This window comes from Falco rusticolus, chromosome 5 (genome assembly GCF_015220075.1).
Source record: "Falco rusticolus isolate bFalRus1 chromosome 5, bFalRus1.pri, whole genome shotgun sequence".
Lineage (NCBI taxonomy): Eukaryota > Metazoa > Chordata > Aves > Falconiformes > Falconidae > Falco > Falco rusticolus.
The window spans coordinates 58324432-58345776 of NC_051191.1; the positions used below are offsets into that span (position 1 = coordinate 58324432).

The 21345-nt window shown below is 48.2% G+C and overlaps 1 protein-coding gene across 8 annotated transcripts in view; it reads left to right on the top strand.

The window, feature by feature from the left end:
* Positions 1–546: 546 nt before the first annotated feature.
* The window catches only part of RBFOX2 (RNA binding fox-1 homolog 2), a 174299-nt gene continuing 153500 nt past the window's right edge, over positions 547–21345 (top strand). For all 8 annotated transcript variants that reach the window (XR_005104354.1, XR_005104353.1, XM_037388232.1 and 5 more), the window contains exon 1: positions 547–1014. Coding sequence is in view for 6 of the 8 variants with exons in the window: in XM_037388232.1 (XP_037244129.1) it covers positions 817–1014 (198 nt within the window). In the remaining 2 variants the exon portion in view is untranslated. The remainder of the gene's footprint in view (positions 1015–21345) is intronic.

The following is a 21345-nucleotide window of genomic DNA, read 5'->3' on the forward strand; positions in this document are numbered from 1 at the left end:
GCCCCTGAAACCCCACCGGTGGCACCACCCGGCCAGGATCACGGCAGTGGCGGGGGCTCGGGCACCGGCCCTGCCCGGGGGCTCTGCACCCCTGCGCCAGCGTGACCGCCCGGCCCTGCCGGGGGAGCGTCCCGCACCCGCCGCGGGCCGCTGAAAGCTGCAGGGGCCCGAAGCGCCCGCGCCTCGGCCCGGCCCCGCTGCCAGGAGGCCGGCAGGCGCGGGCAGGGGGGACCGGGCCGCCTTCGCGCCCCAGCCCCGCGCCCATCGCCCCCGCGGCCCCCGCGGCCCCCGCAGCGCCGCGCTCGCGGCTCAGCCCAGGCCGCGCGGGACGAGGCAGCCCGGGCGCGGGGCTGGGCGGACGCCGCCTGAGGCGGCTCCGGCTGCAGCGGCCGGGCCGGGCGGGCGGGCGAGCGGCCATTTCCCGCCGCCCCGTGCGGCCCAGCGGCGACGGCTGCGGCGGCGGCGGCGACCCCCGGCGGCCTGTGCCTCCCGGCGGCCCCGCTCCGCCCCGCGTCCCGCCCCCGCCCCGCCCCCGCCCCGCCCGCCGCCGCCAGCGCCGAAGGTTGCCGAGCGGGGGTCGCGCGGCTCCGGCGGCCCGGCCGGCGTTTCCGGAGATTGCCGAGGGGCTTCGGCCCCTCCCCAGCCACCGCCGAGCCCGTGACCGAGGGGCTCCGGTGGGTCGGAGCCCGCCGCGCCCGCTGCTCTGCTTGCGGCGCGGGGCTCGCCCTCCTCCTCCTCCTCCTCCGGCAGCGCCGGGCGTCGCGGTGACAGAGCGGGGCGATCGCGGCGGGGTCGGCCGGGGCTCCGGCGGCGCGGATGGCGGAGGGCGGCCAGCCCCCGCAGCAGCAGCAGCAGCCACAGCCGCAGCTCCTGGCCGGCGGCGGCGCGGGGGCCGCCCGCGGCGTGAAGCGGGAGCCGGAGCTGGAGCAGCCCATGCCCGGTGGGGACGGCGCCGAGGGCGGCCACAGCAAGCGGCTGCGGACGGAGGCGGAGGCCGACGGCGGCGGCATGCAGGTAGCGGGCAGGGCCGGGCCGGCCGGGCCCTCGCCGGCTTTCCTGTACCGGGGCTCGGCGGGAGTGGGGCGGCCGGGCCGGGCCGCGTTTCATTTCGGTTTGCGGGATTCAGCGCGTTGCTTACGGGCGTGCGGCCCTTTCCCCCGCCGGCAGCGGCCGGGAGCAGCGAGGGGGGCGGCGGGTCTCCTGCCCGGGGCTCCCCGGCCTGAGGCGGGCGGCTCCCGGGGCGCAGCCCAGCACGTGGGGCCGCGGCCCTCCGGGGGCCGCCGCTGGGCCCGGCGCTCTGGGCAGCGCCGTCCGCCGCCGCCGCGGACCGTGGGGAGGCCGCGGACCGTGGGGAGGCCGCGGTGGCGGGGCTGGGCGCGGGGGGTGGCGGCGGGTGGCGCGCTCCTGTCGCCTTCGGGTCTCGTAAGCCATCGGGAGGAACCCGGGTGCTGCCTGGGGAGGAGGAAGGGGCTCGGGGGGCGGCGGGGGGCCGTCATCCCGCTTGGCACGGGGGCTGCCGGCGGGGTCTTACGGTGCTGTCGCCTTCGGCCAGCACGTTTCGATCGTCCCCAAAGCGTTGCGCTTTCCAGGTGCGTTCGCTTTTGTGTTTGTGGGGTGATGCTGCCAGGGCTTTCCTGCTTTCCTTTGTCTGGGTGTTGTACGGGGTGGGTTGTTACGGCAGTCGCGCCGGCCTTTTGCATCCCTTTCTCCTGAGGAGTGTATCGCAGGTCTTGGGAGGCGGTGTGATTTATTCACCTGAACTTGTTTCTCTTCTCACCTTGTCTTGGGTTCGTAAACACCGCTGGTAGTTTCCAAGGGGAGCATCCTGTCTTCTCCAGCATGCTTCTCATCCAGACGCCGAATGCTGGCCCGTGGTCTTTCCTTCTTATTTCCCAGGCTGTCCCCAGTTTGCACGCTCAAGATTTTTTTAATTTTATTTTGTTTTTAAATAGCTTATAGCTGGAGGGTTTTGTTTGTGGTTCTGTTTGATGTTCAGCTTTTCGTGGCAGTGTCTCCACCTTACAACATCACTTTTTCCCCAGCGTGATGGTGTGAGCAGAATGTAGGCTGGAGCTTCACACCCGAGTGATGCTGCTTGTGCTCCCGCAAGGCCAGTAAAAACCATGCTGTGCTCCTTTATTCCTTGAAGTAGTATCTTCTCCCACATGTAGGTGTCAAGTATGACTCAGACAATGTATATAATGGCAAGGAGAAAGATGCTCAGCATTGAGGGAGTGCTTATATATTGTGCCTTGTTAGGAATTATGAATGAGTGCTTGAACATGGTGACATGAAATTCTTCCAGCTCTTCCAAGTCTGAGGCACAGGTTCTGCATAGCTACAGGAGGTGCACCAGTTTACCTGCAGTTAGTGGTTAAACTGGCTGGTGTCGATGTAAACCGGTGATAAATCAACTGAAAATTGCCCAGGGAGGGGCTTGAACTGGCTTAACAAAAGAGTCTTAAAATTCCATTTTATTTTTTTTTTTTAATTGCAAACAAGTATGATTTCTGTATACGTAAAAGTCTCCCTTCTATGTTTACGTTGAGGACAGTGTTTTATTATCTGGTCAATGAATAGTACAGGTTGTTAAGATTGCAGCATTTGACTATGGGGCTACAGCAGTGTGTGCACAGCGATGTGTAGTGCTGGTGGTAATGGTAGTATGGATTAATTGTGGATTTTAGTGGAAAGTTGGGGTTTTGTTTCCATGTCAAACACAGGCAAACAGTGGAGAAATTAGATGGAGAAGTGCAGCTAGTAGAGTCCAGTTTTAAAGTCGTGTGTTTATAGTCTGTGACTGTTCTTTAGACAGGGACCTCCATATGGTAGTTGGTATTCTTAGTGTAATTTTAATATTTATGTATATATGGAAAAGGTTTTTTCAATCTTTCAATATAAAAGATGAAAATAAACGTGTACGTATATACACACGCACACATGCCATTGTGTGTGTCCAGAAGTTTCCCTTGGCTTTTTTTACTGTTAAAAAGGGTGTTTTATTTATTTGGAGAATCTTCTCATGTTTGTAACCAAGAAATACCAAATACTTGCAAATAATATCAGAGCTAGGAAAAAGGTGTTCTTTAATGTTTGGGAAATTTGTTATCTTTTTACTTAAAAGTCAAAACACAAGATTGCCTTTCATGAAGGTTTCTGTTCAGATGGTATATTCTTTTGAAGTACCTTATTTTAGAATAACAGCTTCTTTTTAGTAAATTCCTTACGTTTGACTGTACATAATGCTTACAAGAGGAATAAAGACCCTATTCTTTGATTATTATTTTTTTTATTATTATTACCCGCTTCCCCCCTCCATGTACTAGAGGCTTTCTGGAAACTGGAAATAACACTAGAAACTGTTGTACCTTGTTTTTCCTGCAGATCCTGTCAATTTTCTACTTCCTGTTCCAGAGCCACAGGCTGTTGCTGTGTAAACTTGGTGACCTCATGTCCCTGGGCTGATAGCGAGGAATCCTGGGGTGCCACACTTGCCACAGTTTCTTTGCATAACCCCTACCTACCAGTGGTTCAGGGTGTGAACACAGCTTGTGAAGCTGAAATAAACAATTTAGCTATAGAAATTAGGAATGCAACTGTAAAACTAATACCCTTTTTTTGTCTCTTAATATGAAATATAGAAGCTAGCCTATAGGAAGATAAAATAGTAGCTAGTTATTAAGAACTTGGGGCGAAGTGTGGCTTAAAGCTTAAAGTAGCCCTTAAATTTAGTGAGCTTCTTGTTTTCTGCTGTCTCAGGCCAGCATGCTCAGACAGCTTATGCAGTTAGGGTTTCATTATCTAATCCATCTTTGATCAGGCTGGATAAATGGTGTTTGGCCAGTGCTGATCTTGTTAGGAGGGTGGTGTAAAGCTGCTTGAGTTGGGATTGGGACAAATCGGATCATGGCTGCTATCTGCTTCTGGGACATATTTCAGTTAATCGTGGCGTGGGAGGAAAAGGACCAGCACATACTGCTACTTTTTAGCTCCCTCTGGTCCATAAGTGGCAAAAATAAAATTCCGCCGACCAGGAAGGTCTCCTGGAAGTGTTTGGATATACTTGCAAGCTTTGGAGGTAAAGGGCCCCAAAGGTACTGCTGCTTTTTAACTGTATATATATACTAGCTAGGAACTAGCTTGCTCTGTGTTTCCTGGCTTGGATGAGTTGAATCATTTGGATCAGCTTGCTGATCTTGGTAAAAATAGTCCCTAACAGAGGAAGAAAAAAACGTTATATTGGTGTAAGTCACTTGTGAAAGTGCACTGAAATGCAGTTGTTAATGCAGCTGTATTTGCTGCCTGTCAGAAGAGGTTGACTGCTGCACAGATGGAGGAGAACGCACCCTTGCAATTATTTCTCTCCTCCTCTGTTCCTTGCATGATGAAAGACCAGAAATGTTGTGGCTAGCTGGGAAGTGTCCCTTCTTTCTCTTTGGAGCTGCAGTCAGAGGTGTAATTCCACGGTGCTGTTTGTCTTCCCCACTGAGGTCCTAGAGGTGTATCAGCCAGCTTATGCTGCTGAAGAAAATTGTTAAAATATCTTCCAGTTCCTCCGTGTGGGGTTGAATGAGTTCATCGACTCCATTCGGTTCCCAAGGTGAATTTTGGTTCAACTTTTTTATAGGGCCTAGGCTGGTTAGTGGATTAAAATTATACCTAGAGGTAATACATAGTTGGAATTAGATGCAAGGTGTGAACAAAGCTGATTCTTGTTCCTCTTTCGTGAATGACTTGTGTGCTCAGGATCCCTGAGAATTTGGGGAAATTACCCCTGCAACCATGAGCATGGCTGACAGGGAAGACAGTTAGTGTAGCTGTGGTATATGCCTTATCAAGTCCACGTAAACTTTTAGTGGCAGTGATGAGTGGTGACTTTGTATTGTCATTCAGGCATGTCTTTACAGGGTTCATAAAGATGACTAACAGTGTTGAGATCAGTCCCCTGTGACTAAATAATGATGTAATAGATGATAAGTCTTTGCTCCGCAATAAAGTCTGTGGTTTCTCTTCCTACTGAGAGCCAGAAGATGGTCTGTAATACCTTCTGCCAGCTTGACTTCTTCCAGCCTGAAGACTGGAAACCCTGAACAGCAGCAGGCCACAGAAAGGGGAGAGTGGGGACACTGGTGGTGCTTCATGGCAAACAGTGTCCTCACCCGTTCATGGTGCTCCAGAGGAGGGCAAGAAATCAGTCTGCTGATAATTTCCCAAGATGGGTTTGGGTTTTAGAAGTAATAGGGCTGAGTGGGACTGTAATTGAGAAGGGAACAGTAAATAACAGCTTCTGTGCTATGGGGACCCTATGGAAATCTGTATTTTTAAATCTTACAGAAGAGAGTATCTTCTGTAAGTAGATGGTTCCAGTAAATGAGGGAAAAGCTGTGTAATCAGGTTAGCTTTTTCTTCTCTCTTATTATTCATGGCATGGTTCTCTTTGTAAAGAGATGCAGAGCAATGCAGGGGATACAAGATATTCTAAAAAAGAAACGAAGTTCCAGTTTTTAGAAGCTGACGCCTGCTTTGGATCCAGGATGAGGTTTCCTGGGATGCTGTTTGGACAGACTATTGCTGATGTGATGAGACATAATGAATCACCTTTAAGTTTGTTGTTACTTTTGTTTGCTTTTGTCCTTTGCTTTTTTGAAAATATTTGAGTGTTGTGAGTTAGACCTGACATAGTCTGGGAAGACTTAGAAAATGCAGTTCAAAGAAAAGGTTTGGCAAGCAGACGGAAAGTTGGGATTTTGGAGACATTGAGAGCACTTTAATGTTGACTCTTTTCTTGCCATATTCAGGAAAATGGAAAGCCCAAGTAAAGTATTCTGGATTCTTTAGCACCCTTCCAGGCTCTGTCGGTATTTCTCTTTGGATTTCAGAGGTTTGTGTTTAAAGGTGATGGCTGTGGTTTTGAGGTTGGAAGCTGAACAGAGGTCTGGCTCTGTTGGAAATGGTTTCCTTCTGTGTATGTGTACCAGCTGTAGACATAAGCATTTTATTTTTCCTTTTCAGAACTCCTGTTTAGAAACATGAGTGCACTGGCATTTTGCAGAAAGGCCGGGCTCTCCCTTGCGTTTTTAAAAGGTTGCCCACCTAGCTGAGTTTGGAGCAGTGTGCCTCTCTCCCATGCATGTCCTGTGAAGTACCCTCGTGGCTTTTCCTGCCAGTGGTGCAGCAAGCAGGGCTCCCACCTTGCCCTTTTGTTTTGGAGGTTCACGCCTCTTTTCAAGACTGTCTCAAAGAAGTGCTGGTCACTGAAATTTTGGCAGCTGTGTTGCTGTTAGCTGCATGGTTTATTGTGGCTGTACTGAGGGCTTTCAGTGGCTCTGCTGTGGTGAGGTTGGTGGCAACAGGAATAGGAGATGCATGGAGACGCAAAGGAGGCAGTGGTAAAATAAAATAAAATAAAAACTGCTTCGTTTGCATTAGTGGTAGGGAAGCCAAACTGAAGTTGAGATGGACCTGAACTGGATTCTGTGTGTGGTCCACTGCCCTCTGGAGACTGCTGCTGAAGGACATACCTCTTGTTAGCTTGGAAAAATAGAAGCCTGTCACTAGCAGTGTTTGGTTTGTTGCACAGGAACCTCTGCCCCTTTGGAAAATGTTAGGGATCGCATTGGTTGAAGAGGTTTTAAAACCTATCCCTCTATGCTGCTGACTTCTCTTGTGGGGTGGAGCAAACCTTAGTTTTCATACCAAGCAAGAGGAGGGCAAGTGTTTTGGTCGGCTGGAAACCTGCTTAGTTAATTTGCTCATCTTGGATATTACTTGACCTTCCGTGTGTATGTGTGCTTTTGAAATGCGGTGGCTGAGGGATCAGAGGAACGTCCAGAAGTGAAGTAAGAATAGCAATTAGAAGTAACGAGTTCCAGTTCATTGAAGCATTCTGTTGATTTACTTTTTACAGGGGTATTGAGTGGACACTGGAGTGTAGCTGTCATGAGATAATCCCGATGTTTAGGGATTAGAGCTGCTTGACTGCATTTTGGGCCTTAACTCCCTTTGCTCTCCAGTAAATTTAATTTGGCCAGCAATCTTTATAAATTCAGGCACATGTTAGTTTGAAAGATGTGTATATATTTTCCTCAGCATGCTTCCCCCTCCCTCCACTTCACTTCCCTGAGTGCACCTCCAGTTTTTGGGTTGAATTTGAGATGTTTGTAGGAGCCAAGCCCAATGATGGCAGGGGCTGTACAAAACAGTCTTCGCCAGGCTTGGACCATGCCAGCGTCCTGACTTGCAGCGCTTCTTGCCAGGGTTCTGCCGAGCTGTTCCACTGAGCCGTGCCAGGGCACCTCTCCTGCAGAAAACCTTTGCTGCCTGCTGGGCTTTGCTGAGAAGGGCCCATCGTAGGTTGAAGTTTCTAACCTGTGTTCTTGGTTCTGGAGGATTTCTGGGGTGTTTGGGAAGAGGCTTGGGAACCGTTCCAATTCCTCTTGTTTGGCTTGTCACACGTGCATATGGCTGGCATCTATCGAAACTACCCAGGCAGCTGTCTTGCTGGACTGAGGGAAACGGGATGCTGACTCCTTAGCGATAATATGATGTATTTAAGTAGCTGCAAAGTGGGAAAGGTTGTATACAAAAGCCTTCCCCTTTAATCAGAGGCAACAGCTGAACTTGAGCTGGATCTAGCATCTGTTTGGGCAGAGCAGGAAACTTTGGCAGTTTCTGCCAGCTCAGTTGGTGCGACATTGGTGTTCAGTCAGCTATATACCATTGCCACCTCCTAACCTTTGGAGTGTGGGCAGAGTGTACTTGTGATTCATACCGATTAGAAAAGAGGTCATGAGATCTTTTACTTGCATCTCTTGGGTAGGACAGTGGGACTCGGTCTGGCATGTTTTTGAAGTGGCTGTTTCTGGGGCTGTTGCTTGTGTTTGCTTTTGTCTAGGAGAATTCATTGTGCAAGAAGATTGGGTGCTTGCTTCAGAAAGTGTGGGCTAGAAGCAATTGTTGCTTTTTCTGTGTGACTTTCTTGGGTTTTATCCGCTCATAACTGCCTCAGCAATAATGCCAGGTATTGGCATAGAGATGGGGAAGAACCTGTACCATTTAAGGGGGGGACAGAAAAGCCCCCATGTGTCAGCACTTCTTACCCTCTGGCTGTATGTAGCTAAATTTCCTTTAATAGAGAGGCTAAAGCAGCAGCCTTATGTGGCATTGCTGTGTGTTACAAATATCAAAATATTTTCCCCAGAGGCCTTTGAGGCCCTGGGATCTGGATCCAGCTCAGGTTTCTTCAAGGGATCAGAGTGTGCTCTTTTAGTTGAGGCTTTCTGCACAGCTTTTCCCCTGCTATTTCTGTAGGATATTCTTGCAGACATTTGGGGTGGTTGTCACCGTCGGGGGTGATGCCTGGGAAGAAAATCCCACCAAAGCATCACTTAAAAGCCTTGGTTTAGTGCTGTGTGGGCTAAGAGGAGGCTGTAGCTGGGATCCCAGGCCTATAATTTATTGCTTGCGGTTGCCGTTCCAGTACCCTGCGATGGGTGGGAAGGTGGCCTTTCCTCCAGCCTGCTCACCACCCTCCGGTGAGGCCGGGGGAAGGCTGGGCTCTGTGGGCTCTGCCTGCTGCCGGCCTGGGCGCCTTCTCTCCGGGGCCCCGGTTCCACAGACGACGTAGCCAGGCGTGACTGTCCCAGCGGCGTGATGGTGCTTCTGAGCCATTGCTGCCCGGCTTTTTGTTTTTACTCTGTTCTGTGGCTTTGCTTGCTTTTTGTGGGAAGACAAATGAGGGGAAGTGCGTGCATTAAAGGGCTTCTCCATTACCCTTTGTACTCTCCTGTCCTGGAGAGAAGGTCCATCAGAGGCCTCTTTCCTATCCTTGTTTCATGTTAAAAGTCCTGTGTAGCCTTGTAGTGAAGCTGGACCAGGATGGAGTATGTTTTGTAGGTGCTTCTCCCTTCTCTTACTCTTGAAGCTGAGCTTTGGAATGACTCGGGGTGGTTCCTGGGATTAAAGGGATCACTCTCTCTAAGTGATGCTACTTCCACTCTCCTGAGTGGCCCCTGCCACGCAACCTGGGGAGATGCAAAAGGTTTGTTCAGGGAAGAAACTTAGGCTGTTGCTGCAGCAGATTGAACCATGGGGTGTACAGAAGGAGGTGGAAGCTGGCAGCATGGTATGGGCAGATGTCCTGGGGTTGGTGGGATGTATCAGGGCAGGAAGCAGGACTCTGTGTGATGTCAGCCTCAGGAATGATCCGGATCATGGAGGAAACTGAGGCAGTAAAGTTTACATATCACTCCTGCTGGTTTGCTGAAATCTGAATGTCTCTTGGGCAGCCAGCAGGAGAAATCAGTTGACTTCTAAAGCTCCTGCCTGTCCTGTTACTTGTTTTGACCAGGAGTGGAAGTTGAAGTGTGTGAAAACACAGAATGCCCTCGATGCTCCAGTTTTAGGAAGAGGTGTGTTATGCTGTTGCAGTGCTGTGAGAGCTGGTGTTTGTGCTGGGTGGTCTAAGGCTGCTGGGACCTGCCTCCTGAATGCAGAGGGTTGAGGAGACAGAGAATGTGCCAGAGGGAGAGCCAGTGCTGCAGTGGGCTGGACCGCGGGAGATTTAATACATGGTGCGTCCAGCATGGTGTGGGCTGGAGCTCGTACCCAGTGAGTACCCAGCAGGAGAATGTGACAAGAAGGCACCGTGTAGGGTCTTAATTATGTGGTTGTACATTTGATATTTATAGAGATGATCTCATCTCCATAAAAGCATCAAATGGATAGCGCTCGCTGAGGCGCTATTAAATCTAGCGGGAGTTTTTTTATCAGTTAAAATGGTGTGAGGTCAGGTTTTGGACTGAGAGCTATTAAATATTTAATTTCTTCCTTTTCATCTTATGTGTGACCCCAAACAGAATTTACTGCAGATAATCTAAACCTTGCACTGAATGCAAAACTATTAATTTTTTAATGGTCTCTTCCACAGTACTCACCAGTGTAGTGTGGGTGTTTCACGGATACTAACGATCTTATTTTTGCCGTTTTCCTGAGAGAAATGGGGACTTGTAGAAATGGGGAATGGAGGTACTGGTAGTAAGACCAGTTTTGCAAAAATGACACTTGCAACCTGTTTTTTTAAATTTTATTTGTAATTTTTATTGTAGCTGGTAGGGTTTTGGTTATGTTTAAGTTCCCGATCTACAGCTCTCCACAACTCCCACTGTATATATGAATACTTACCACTTCCACATACTGATCCTTAAGTGTGTCATATTGGGCAAATATAAAGCAATTCTGTCTTTGTCTTGAAAAAAAGTGGAAAAGCTTGAAGTAAGTAACTTAGTCATCATCACAGCAAAACCTTCCTTTGAAGATGAGGTTTGAAATCTTAACTTTTTAAGAAGGGATACCACTTGTCTTTAACTACAAACCCACATACCTTTTGGTTTCTGCAGCTGTTTTTGCTGCTCAGAAGACAGTGCTTCCTAGGCTTGAACAAAGCAGGAGTCAGGCAAAAATAGCACATAAGCCTCATTTGATGTAATGTCCCTGCACATGAGGAAACAGTGGAAGTTGCATGGGTGGCTGTAACTAGCATTTTTTAATCCACAGCCCTCAATTTTTGCGATTGAAACGCTGTTTTAGGATAGAAGGTAGCTACCTTGCCTTTTGAGTTAAAAGCATATTTCGGTCTGTTAGCAAACAGAAAAGCTGCTGTGCATGCAGGAGAGTCAGGAACCAGCTCCCTGCACTGGCTGCATGGGGGACTGGCAGCTCTCCCCCTTCCTGGGGACACAGGTTTCAGCATGGGTGCTTGTGGGGTTAGAGGGAGGCAAGCTAAGGCATGTTTTGCTGGGGGGGCTTTGTGACACGTTGGGCTGCAAAACAATCCTGCTACTTGGGATTCAGGTATCTTGGGTCAAAAGCACTTGGGTGATCACGGACTTCCTATCTCCTTCCTTTTTCTTGTTGAATAACATGCCCCTGATGCATCCCACCACTGCCTGCTTTTTCTTGCTTTTTTTCATGGGTTCTCAGTTCTGTTCTCTTTTCTTCTTAGCTGAGTACAGCACTGAGAAAAGGGGGACCAGAAATGTGCTGTATGGCTGGGGCTCTGTCATCTGCAGAGAGCCCTGGAGAACAAGACCAGGATTTTGGGCCAGATGATGCCCTATCTTGTTGCCAGGATTGTCAGACTGTTACACTGGAAGTAGTATAAACTGTAGGGGAGGAAAAAACACCCCATCCCACTGCTTTTTGCCAAGAGGAGATAAAGGCCAACCTGGCGGTGCCGCCTTTGTGCCTCAGCATCTACTCTAGGAATTCTTGTTGCCTTCAAGTGAGGGAGAAGTGATGAGGCTGGAGGCCTCTTCAGTGCTCACACAAATCCAGTGGAGACCTGGCATCTGCTAATGTCACAGCTGGATCTAACAGCTTTTTCTTTGTGACTTTTATACCTAAACACTTACTGCAAATTTCTGACTTCCTGGCTAGTTGCATTCCCTAAGAGTGGTGGTCTGCATGCCCAGTGCCTCGTGTTGTGAGAGCTTGTCTGAGAGGTCACAGTCGCAAACAGTGGAGGCAAGGCCATTTGCTAGGGTGGGATGGATTCAGCAGCAGGTGATAGCAGCATTTGTGAACAGTGTTGTCTAAGTCATGGTTAAACATCAGCCATGGGCTGGAGAAAGCTTCACTGGAGAAGGGGAATTAAAAAGAAAGTGGACCAACTGTGGATTTTGATTTTCAAATAAAGAGGGTTACAGTGGGATTTAACTGTGGTGTTTCCGTCTGTCATAGTTTAACCCCAGCTAACAGCTAAGCACCACACAGCCACTCGCTTGCTCCCTCCCTCCCTCTCTGGTGGGATGGGGGACAATTAAAAGGGAGAAAACTCATGGGTTGAGATAAAGCCAGTTTAAGCGAAAGCTATGTGCACAGGCAAAGCAAAATAAGGAATTCATTCACCACTGCCCATTGACAGGTGGGTGTTCAGCCATCTCCAGGAAAGCCGGGCTCCGTCATGCGTAACGGTTATTGGGAAGACAAATACCATAACCCCAGATGTTCCCCCCTTCTTTCTTCCCCCAGCTTTATATGCTGAGCGTGATGTCATATGGTATGGAATATTCCTTTGGTCAGCTGTTTGGCTGTGTCTCCTCCCAACTTACTGTGCCCCCCCAGCCTGCTGGCTGGAGGGGTGGGGTGAGAGGCAGAAAAGGCCTTGGCTCTGTCTGAGCGCTGCTCAGCAGTACTTAAAACATCCCTTTGTTATCAACACCCTTTTCCCCACAAATCCAAAACATAGCCCCATACTAGCTACTATGAAGAAAATTAACTCTATCCCAGCCAAAACCATCACGTCATCTGTCCATCCTTCCTTCCTTCCAGTGCCTTCTCATCTGTGAGTTAGTCTTGTCCAAGAACTAGACTATTGTGATGGACTTGGATATGGTAAATGAGAGTGAGACTGGCATTTGACTATATGTCGTCGGACCAGTTATCGGATATATGTGTCTGTGTACCTGTGCCAGGAAATTCATACGATGCTTGTAATTAGGTCTGTGTTTTTTTGTGTGTGCCTCTCTCCACTGATTGCATGCTTCCAGAAAAGACTTGATGCATTTCACAGTCTTTCCTGATATCTCTTCTGCCTTCTTTCTACAGGAGCATCACATGGTTAGTGCCAAATACCGCAGATTCAGAAAAATAACTTTTCTCTGTCAGTAAATCATAAATCAGCACCACTAAGAATTCTTGATGCTTCATGTTCTGACCTGAAACCTCTCTGTCTATGGGGTGAGAACATATCTGAGTTATTTCAGCCAGACTGTGATCAATATATAGGTTCTCCTGGGCAAGGGTGTTTCCCATGGGGAAGATGCTAACTAACTAGAATGGATGGAGGTGCTGTAAAACTTTGCATATGTCTCTCTTCCTCCTATTATTCAATGCTTAAAGGGTTGAGTAAGGATTTCTCCTCTGCTGATCAATGAATTGATGTTTTCATCTTGAGTGGTATCAGGTATTTGTGGCTGGTTTGGATGCTAGGAGGAGCATGGGTTGGATTAGCATCTTGGATCGTGACTCCTTTAAGGACTAGGAATTCTTTGATGAGTGATTACATTTAACTTGGGGCTGTTAGTTGATGGATGTAGATGGAGCATGTCCATGTGGCTTGGGAAGTTTTCCTTAAATAGGCATGACCTTTCCAGTGAAAACAGGAAGATACTTTTTGTGTGGTGTGTGTTGGGGTGTTTTTTTTTTTTTTTTTTTTTGAGCTTGGCGTTTGTTTCATTTTTGGAACTCATGATTACTGCAGGCATTTACCATAGAAGTAGCTCACAGTCTTGGTAGCTTTGTGGGGCAGCATTTGGCAGCTATGTTGGAGTTTGATAGGGAGATTGGCTTTCTTTGCAGTGTAGCATTCCATATAGCATTTGTTCATGCTTTCTGTATTTGTTCTATCCTTTCTGTACCAGCTGCTATTTTTCATCTTTGGTGCTCAGGTTCTTCTTCCTTGTCATGCTGGCATCTGAAAATCTGAAGCATCTCTATAGTGAAAAGACTAGCCAGTCTGCATATTTTAACAGGTAGATGGGGAATGGATGGTACTTCACTAGGTCTGGTTCATCCTATGATAAAAAATGTTCCTGTTTCTGTTGGATTTTAGTATTTGTTGCTCTGGGGGTTGCAGGCAAATCCTGTTCCCTCAGAGCGAGTAACTCTGGTTATGATGTGAATGGGGTGACAGTCTGCCCAAAGTAATGCCTGTCCCAGACTGTCCTTGGGAAGTGTAGGAGACAGGTGTTTTTGACTCCTGTGTGCACTGAAATTTTCCAAGATGCTTGGTCTCAGCTATTTTGTCACTGTTGCTGACAAGGCATTAGCAAGCTCCTCTGTGAACTCTTGAGTCTATGTCTCGTAAGTAAGCATGAAATCTCTCTGCTTGGGCTCCCATATTTATTATAAGGTATTGTGTGGGGTTGCTTCTTTGGATTTGGTGCTTGATAAAGAGGTGTGATGCAAATGCTTTGGAAAACGTGTAATACAGTGGACAAACTGACCAGCCTTGGTCACATGGTAGTATCAAGTGTTTTGTTTGGCTTGTGTGGTTTGGTTGATCCTCAGGGTTAGTCTGAAATACAGTTTTTATGTCCGTTCTCCTGAGCAGTTTCTTATTCTAGGTCACCAGTTTCTCAATGCCTGAATTCTTGGGAGTTTGTAATTAAGATTCAGAGGTTTGTAGATGTGTCTGATTGGTTTTGGGATTAGCAATCTTTACTTTTGTTTCCAGAATAGGATTTTTAAGACAGTCCCTAAATCTCTGGGCCCTTTGGGCAGGAGTAAACATGTGGCATTGTTCCCCTTCCATGGGTGAATTCCTACCATTGTCAGAGGCAGAGAAATCCTTATTTCCTGGGCAGGGTTTTGATGATGAATACAATCACACTAAGTAGTGGATAACTTCTTAAAAGATAACTTCTCAACTTGACTTCTTGGGTAAGTATTTTTCTGTCTTGTATGGATTTTCCTGGGGTATGGAGGCTGTTGGATGGTTAGCTTCATTCTCTGGACAATCTACTTCCCTGCAGATGGTTATTGCGTAGTGCTGGTTATGGAGGTAACTATCTCCATGAAGTTGCTAGAAAAAATTACAACGAATTTTGTATGAGCTGTGTTCAAACAGATGCACTGGAACCAAGATTGCAGTGGGAAGGGCCAATGAGTCATACCATGTCCTGATCTCCCAAAGGTTGCTCCATTCCAGCAGAGCCAGGGCAGGTGATGCTGCCTTCCCTGGTGATGGCATGGGCTTTCCCCTCTGGCTACTGTTAAATTAGCCCTGGGTTGGAATTGCTGGAAGTGTGTCTGGTCAAATGCTAATTCAGCATGTTATTTGTGAAGCTAATTGGCAGGGTAGAAAAAAAATTATGTGCCTGTAGGAAACTTCTTACCTGGAAGAGCTTCAATAGTAAAAATGTAAAATGTCTGTTAGGAAAAGTTCTTCCTCTTTGCACAGTTAGTAGTGATAACCAAAAGCAAATTATACAATGCTGTGTTCAGAGCCCTCTAATAGTATTGTCATGGCTTCTGCTTCTGTTTACAGATTTTCCATGTAACTGAATTAAATTAACAAGACTGGTCAATTCATTGCTGCTGTATTTAACCCCCTGGGCAGCAATGAATCTGCTGAGGATGGAGCATCGTTTTCTTGTGCTGCTTGGAAAGGGAGGGTGTACAGCAAAGTGAGGTCATGCTATTTCTTGGGGGAGAGGTTCACAGTCACTGCTCAGTGTCAAATGGAGAAGTTTCCCAGAAATCCTTTTCCTCCACCACTTCCAGTGTGGCTCAGTCAATGGAGTAAGTCAGGTAGCAGTGAGGTTTTTTGTCATGTATGGGCTAGCCAGAGATTAATGTATCCACAGTTTGTTCAAGATAGCATTACAGGAATCAAAACACATCTCTTGTTTCTTGTTCATAAATTTAATCCTTTGTTTTTAACAGTTAAATATCGCTGTATTCTTTAGCCTCGCCTCCGTTACCATAGATTTGAGCCCTTCTTAAATCCTAACACATGTAATTGCTTAACATTCATGTTAGGAAGAAAAGTGTGGTGCAAGGTAATGCAAGAGGAATGAAACACCACCAGGTCACCTGTGCAGGAGCAGAAGTCTCAGAGCACTGGGTTCAGTGGGCCATCCTTCCTCCCCTAGTTTAAACTAGGTGGCCTCCCTGCTTAATTGCTGCCCACTCCATCTAAGGATGGTCCTTGGAACGTATGGTGAGCTTCATGCAGCATCTTGTACTGCGTCAGCTTGCTGTGTTCGCAGAAGATATGCTCTGTAGCATTTTAACTACAGCATCTTTGCCGGGACCAAAATTCACTTAAAATTAGATACATACATGGATCTGCATCCCATTGTTAGAGATATTTCATATTTTCTTTAGGCTTGTGCAAAATATGTGTTATGGTGGAAAAAGGTTGTACAGATTTCTTTCCTTTTTTTTTTTTAAAATGCCCTTTCCCATGAGTCAGCATAGTTTGTGAGACTGGAATGATGCTGTGTGCTTAGCCTTGCAGCAGGTTTGGAAATCTGGGCTTTGCCGTGCCATGCTTACTTTTCTTGTCTCTTTGCTTCAAGTTTTTCATGCAGAGTTTACAGATGTTGGTGCAAATTGCCTAGCAGAAAGTGTCCCTTTGTAGCAGCTGATGAGTGGATGACAAACAACTGATTAAGCCAAAGGTTCAAAAGGCTTTTGAAAAAAATAGTAGTATTAAATTTAAGCTTTGCAAATGTTGTGTCAGTATTACTGGGTTGAGCAGTGTTAGGCCACCTGGTGTGGGTTGGTCTGATTGATAACAGCCCTTTACTGTGGGCCACCAAGGCTTGTGTCTGTGGGGTATCTACAGCAGGCACAGCCCCTGTGTAGTGACTCCCTGTGTTGGCGTGCATGGTGTGAAACCTTACCTCTAGGCTAAGCTGATCTGGTGGTCAGCAGCTGCTGAAAGAAGTGATCCTTTCTCTCTGCTCTCCATTTGGCTCAGAGTTTCTTTTTTGCGATCCCGTAGAAAATTAGCAATGCCAAAGAGGAGTTTATCACTAAATCCAGCTGACTCCACTGTGGTGGCTCTCTGCCTGCTAGGTCATGTTGAAGAGGAGGGGATGGCTTGTGAACCCACTGTTTGGGGAAGGATATGGGACTGTGCCTTTTGGGTCCTGCCAGGTGTTGAAGTAGTTTGTCCGTAATGCACAATTTCACTCTGTGTGCAGCAACGGCATCTTCCGTGGTAAACTGATCTGCAGGTCGGCCTGAGGTACCGTAGGCCTGACCCCTGTGTCTGGTACTGGGACCAAGGGACACAAGGCACCAGCAGCTGCCGGGGGAGTTGGGGTGTCCTGGGAAGCTGTGACATGCTGGCATGGTGCAGGTGCAGGAAAGGTCCTGCCTGTGGGTGCAGTTGTTTGTAGCTGAGACCATGACAGGTAGCCCCAGACACTGGGAGGCTGAAGTAAAGCAGTGAATCAGAAGGATTTTTCTGTGTGTGCGCACAGCAACGATGGCAAAACTTTTCTCCTTAATACTGATATATATATATATATTTTTTTTTTACACCAGTAACTGCATGTTGACTTTTTGGAGCACAGGAGATCTGGGGAATGACCTGAGAGGAGATTCTGGTAGTGTTGTAGAAAGAAAAGCTGTTGAAAAAGCTGGGTTGCCTCTGCTGCCCATTTGAGAGGGAAGGTGGTGTTGAGTGCTTGCTGTGCCTTTCTCTCTGGTGCTGAGAGCAGCATTGCACACGTTGGCATGGCACGCTGTACCCACAGTGCAGCTGCATGTTGCTTCTGTCACCTGGGCAGCATCCGTGGCTCTTGCAAGGAGAGCCCTTTGCATGTTTAGTACCACCACATCGCTGTCTATCTCTCATACCCATACAGCTTTAGGAGTGAGTGGCTGTCCTCTCCTCCTGCAGAGGAGGGGGATAAACATTTATTCATCTGTGGTTTCTCTGATCAGCCACGTTTTCAACTCTGCCTTTGTAGCTGATGGCAGGCCCTCCTTCCCCTCGGTGTGCGTCCGCAACACACTTATGTGCCGGCACGCGTGTGCTGCCCTTGAAAACAGACCATGCTTATTAAAATCATTGTTAGTTGCCATGGCAGCTGTTGTTGCTGTGGGCTAATAGGAAAGGCAATTACTGCTGCATGCTGAGGAGTGTACAGGGAGGGTGTGGGCAGTGGGGGACAGGCGGCTGCGTGCTGATGAGCAGTGTGACTGATAGATCAGCTGTCGTGGTGAGCAAGCAGCAGAGGAGAGAAAGGCCGGAGATGCCCTGTAATGAGGTTTGGCTGAATATGTTGTATTTCCACCTGGGCAGGCTCATTGACAGATTCCCACCCTTCCTTTGATTGTCAAAGGGAGTCTCAGGGTTGAGATTCATGTTTGTAGCTGGGCGCAGTGCAGTGCTGTGCAGTGACTATCAGCTGGCTCAGGAACTGAAAGAGGGAGCTGGAAAACTTTATACACATTGAAGATACTCATCTAGCCCCTTTCCAGCTGTTCCCTCTCTGTAAATATTCTTCCTCAGTTCTTATTTTGCCATTTCCTATAGGTTGAATGTAATGATGTAAAATAATACCAATTTTCTTGGAGTGAGGAGGATTGGTTATGAAAACTGAGGTCAGTTATGTTTCAGGATGCTTCGCTGGTTCTTGTGCACTACTGTGCACAGGCCAAAACATTTTGATTATGGACCTGTGTGTAGACCCCTGTGTATCTGCAGCTGTTGTGTGGTCGTGTGGCAGATGCTGTGTTTTCATGCTTTTCGTAGTGAATTTAAAGCTAAAGGGAAATTGCGTCCTTCGGGGGTTTTTTCACTGAATTTGGGCAGCATGTGCCCAAGCCATGCCAGCACTGTTTATGCTCAGTGCAAACATGAGAAAAACAATACTTTATAGTGAGGCACTTGTAGGATATCAGTAAATTCCTTGAAAGATTTGAGTTGGGGAAATAGGTGAGAACTGTAATTCTGCAGCTTCTGTAAAAACTTAGGGATACCAAAAACTGCTTTGACAGTATTTGACAGAGCCCTGCACCCTCAGATCACAACCTTCTGTCCCCTCCAGTTTGTGCTGCTTTCCTTTTCCCTGGTGCTAGGAATTGGCCTGAGACCTCATTGCACAGGAGCTCTTTCAGGAGTCCCTCCCTGGTGCTTCTGGAGTCCATTGTGGTGTTGGTGAAGTTGAAACGATGGTTGCGGTCCCCTTTGATAGGAAGACGGTCCCAGGAGGCATGGGGGAGGCTTGTGGTCCAGACAAAGTGAGAAGAATAAAACAATTCTCTTGGAGCAGGCAAAATCGGGACCTTGCCTGAATTTCTCTCCCTGTTCTGGTTGATCTCCCAGCAGCTGTTTCCAGCTGCCCTCTGGATCATGCCCCACTGGGATAGCAGCAGTGACTCACTCAGCTGGGGTGGTTTCTGCAGCGTGCAAGAGCCTGGCTTCCCAGGGAGCCGTGGCACCAGGAAGGGGAAGGTTTCTGGTGCCTTTGATCCCTCAGTAAAGATTATGCTGCAGCTGTTTAATTAGACACTGCTGCTTTCTTTACTGGTATACTAAATATAAATGGAGGAGTTGGTCTAATATACTTGAAGTTGCAAATGTCAGGAGTCAATAGCTTTGTTTTCCTCTCACCAAATCTGATTTGTTTTTAAGTACTGCTACTAAATCTAATGATGCAGTAATTCCTGTTTGTTACAAGGAATAAGAGGTTTAGATGGAGGGACTTCATATTGTTCTTGCCCCCTCTCTTGTCCCACCTCTGCTTACAAAGGAAGAGCCACTGGTTTGCAGGTGTTTGTACAGTATGACCTGAAGTGTCAAAAGGCATGATCTAAATACACTGTGTACCAAGTTTGTGTTCAGCTGAAATATAAGGTTTTCTCTCTGCATGGTTTTTGCTACAGATTTGTACATTCCATACATTACCTTTATGACAGTCAGCAGAGTGCCAGAAAAAGTTAAAAAATATAAAAAATGCAGTGAAGATTAAGAAGCTGCTGCTGGAGCTAGAGCCCAGACTTGCAAGGATTTACTTGGGGTTTCACGTTTGGTTTGGGATTCTTTGTCTGCTAAACTAGTCTTAAGTCCTGGCAGGCCCTAGGGAGATCTATAATGGGAGAGACATCTGTGCTTAAGGTGCTTTGCCCTGTCCGTCTGCCTATGTAGGAAAAGGAGTAGGAAGCAAATGAGTTGGTTTTTCTTTTTTTTTCCTCTTCTTTTCCACCTGGGGCTCCTGCTGGGCACAGTGGACCCAATCTACTTCCACCTGCTTAGCCTTGTACAGTGCCATTGCACGTGCTGTTTGCTTGAGCTGTAGTGTCTGTAAGCTGCAGAGCAACGCCTGGGAAGTACGGCTTGCTGGGACAGTGCTGGTGCTGCTGTGTGTGAGGTGCTTGGCCCCGAATCGGCTGGAAAGTCCTTGAGAGCTGAAACGATGGGGAGAACGCCTCACGGTGAAGACTGACTCAGTGCTGTTATCAGCTGCCCGGTATGCAGTGAGGCTCTGCATCTTGCCGTTGGCTGCTGTAACCACTGTTTGTTCCTGCCCTGGCCGATTCGGTGTGCTTTTGTTCCAGCCAGTGCGATAATGTGGGGTACCTGGTCTCTGGGCAAAGCTGGCTGCTGGGCTGGAGGAGGAGGGAGCAGCCTCATTGTATGCTGGAAGTATTTTTGCCGTGTTACAGCATGTGCTGGGGAAGGCATTCCTTAAAAATGAGAGCACCCAGAATGCTGGGTTGATCAGCCAGGTCTCTTCTGGCCTGGAGAATCAAGATCTGGCAGGACAGTTTCAGCATTAAATATATTTTTGGAGAAAGGAGAGGAAGGAAATCCAGAGATACTTTCTGCCCTTGAGGTTTTCCCATTCTTAGCGGTGGCGAGAAGAAATTGTGTTTCTGTAGTGTTGAGCTGTAATCAGTGTCTGTTCTCAGTCTGGGTGGAGGAGACGGAGACTCTTCCCAGTGTTTCAGTGCTCCTGGTCCTAAGTAGATATTACTGACCGGCATAGAGAATTTTTTCCAAAAGCAGTTTCCTCTGCTGTGTGATGCAATGTTGAGTCAGTAACTCTGTCACTTTAAAGGCTAACATTTTTTCATATCCCGAACAGTTTTTTAAATTGTTCTCCTTTATCCCTCTTTTTTCCCCTCCAGCTTTTCCTATTTTTGTCAGACTAATCTAAGCTAGCCTTTCCTAGGGCAGACCGGTGGCTGTGAGAGATTAGCCTCCGTCCTCTTCTGCTTTAAGCTTTGGGAGCTGGGCTGATGGAGTGCACATGACCCTCCCGGTGGCTTTTCCTTCCTGGAGGGACACAGGGAGCTGTGTGCGAGGGGAACAAGCAGTGCTGTGTAGCCCGTCCGTACTCCGCTCCTGCTGGTGGTAAGAACAGACTGGGCTCGCCGACGCCTGCCAGCGTGGCACGGTTTGGCAAGCGGGCAGCCCTCCCAGGCAGCACAGGGCTTGCACGCTCACGGGCGGCTTGTGCACTGTCTTCCCACTTTGACCCTGAGCGCACGTGTGTGGGGTGGCTGGAAGCAATGCAGGCTGGCTTTGTCTTTCCTCGAAGTGGTGTAAGTGAGCGGGGTGCCTGAATTATTCACTGGTTCTCGGCCTGCCATTGCTATTGAATTCCCTGTGTTGGGGCACCCTGCCAGCACCCAGTGATGAACTCATTTCTGTGCCTGCCTGGGGGCACCCCACACCGTGTGTGTTCGAGGGAGTGGGGCAGGGGGCAGCCACCTGTGCCAGGCTTCCTGGAGTTTTGTGGGTTGGTGAGACTGGGTGGCCCTGTGGCTTTCCCATCCGCAGCTTAGGTGGGCGCAGGCCTTTTCGCTGCTGGAAGG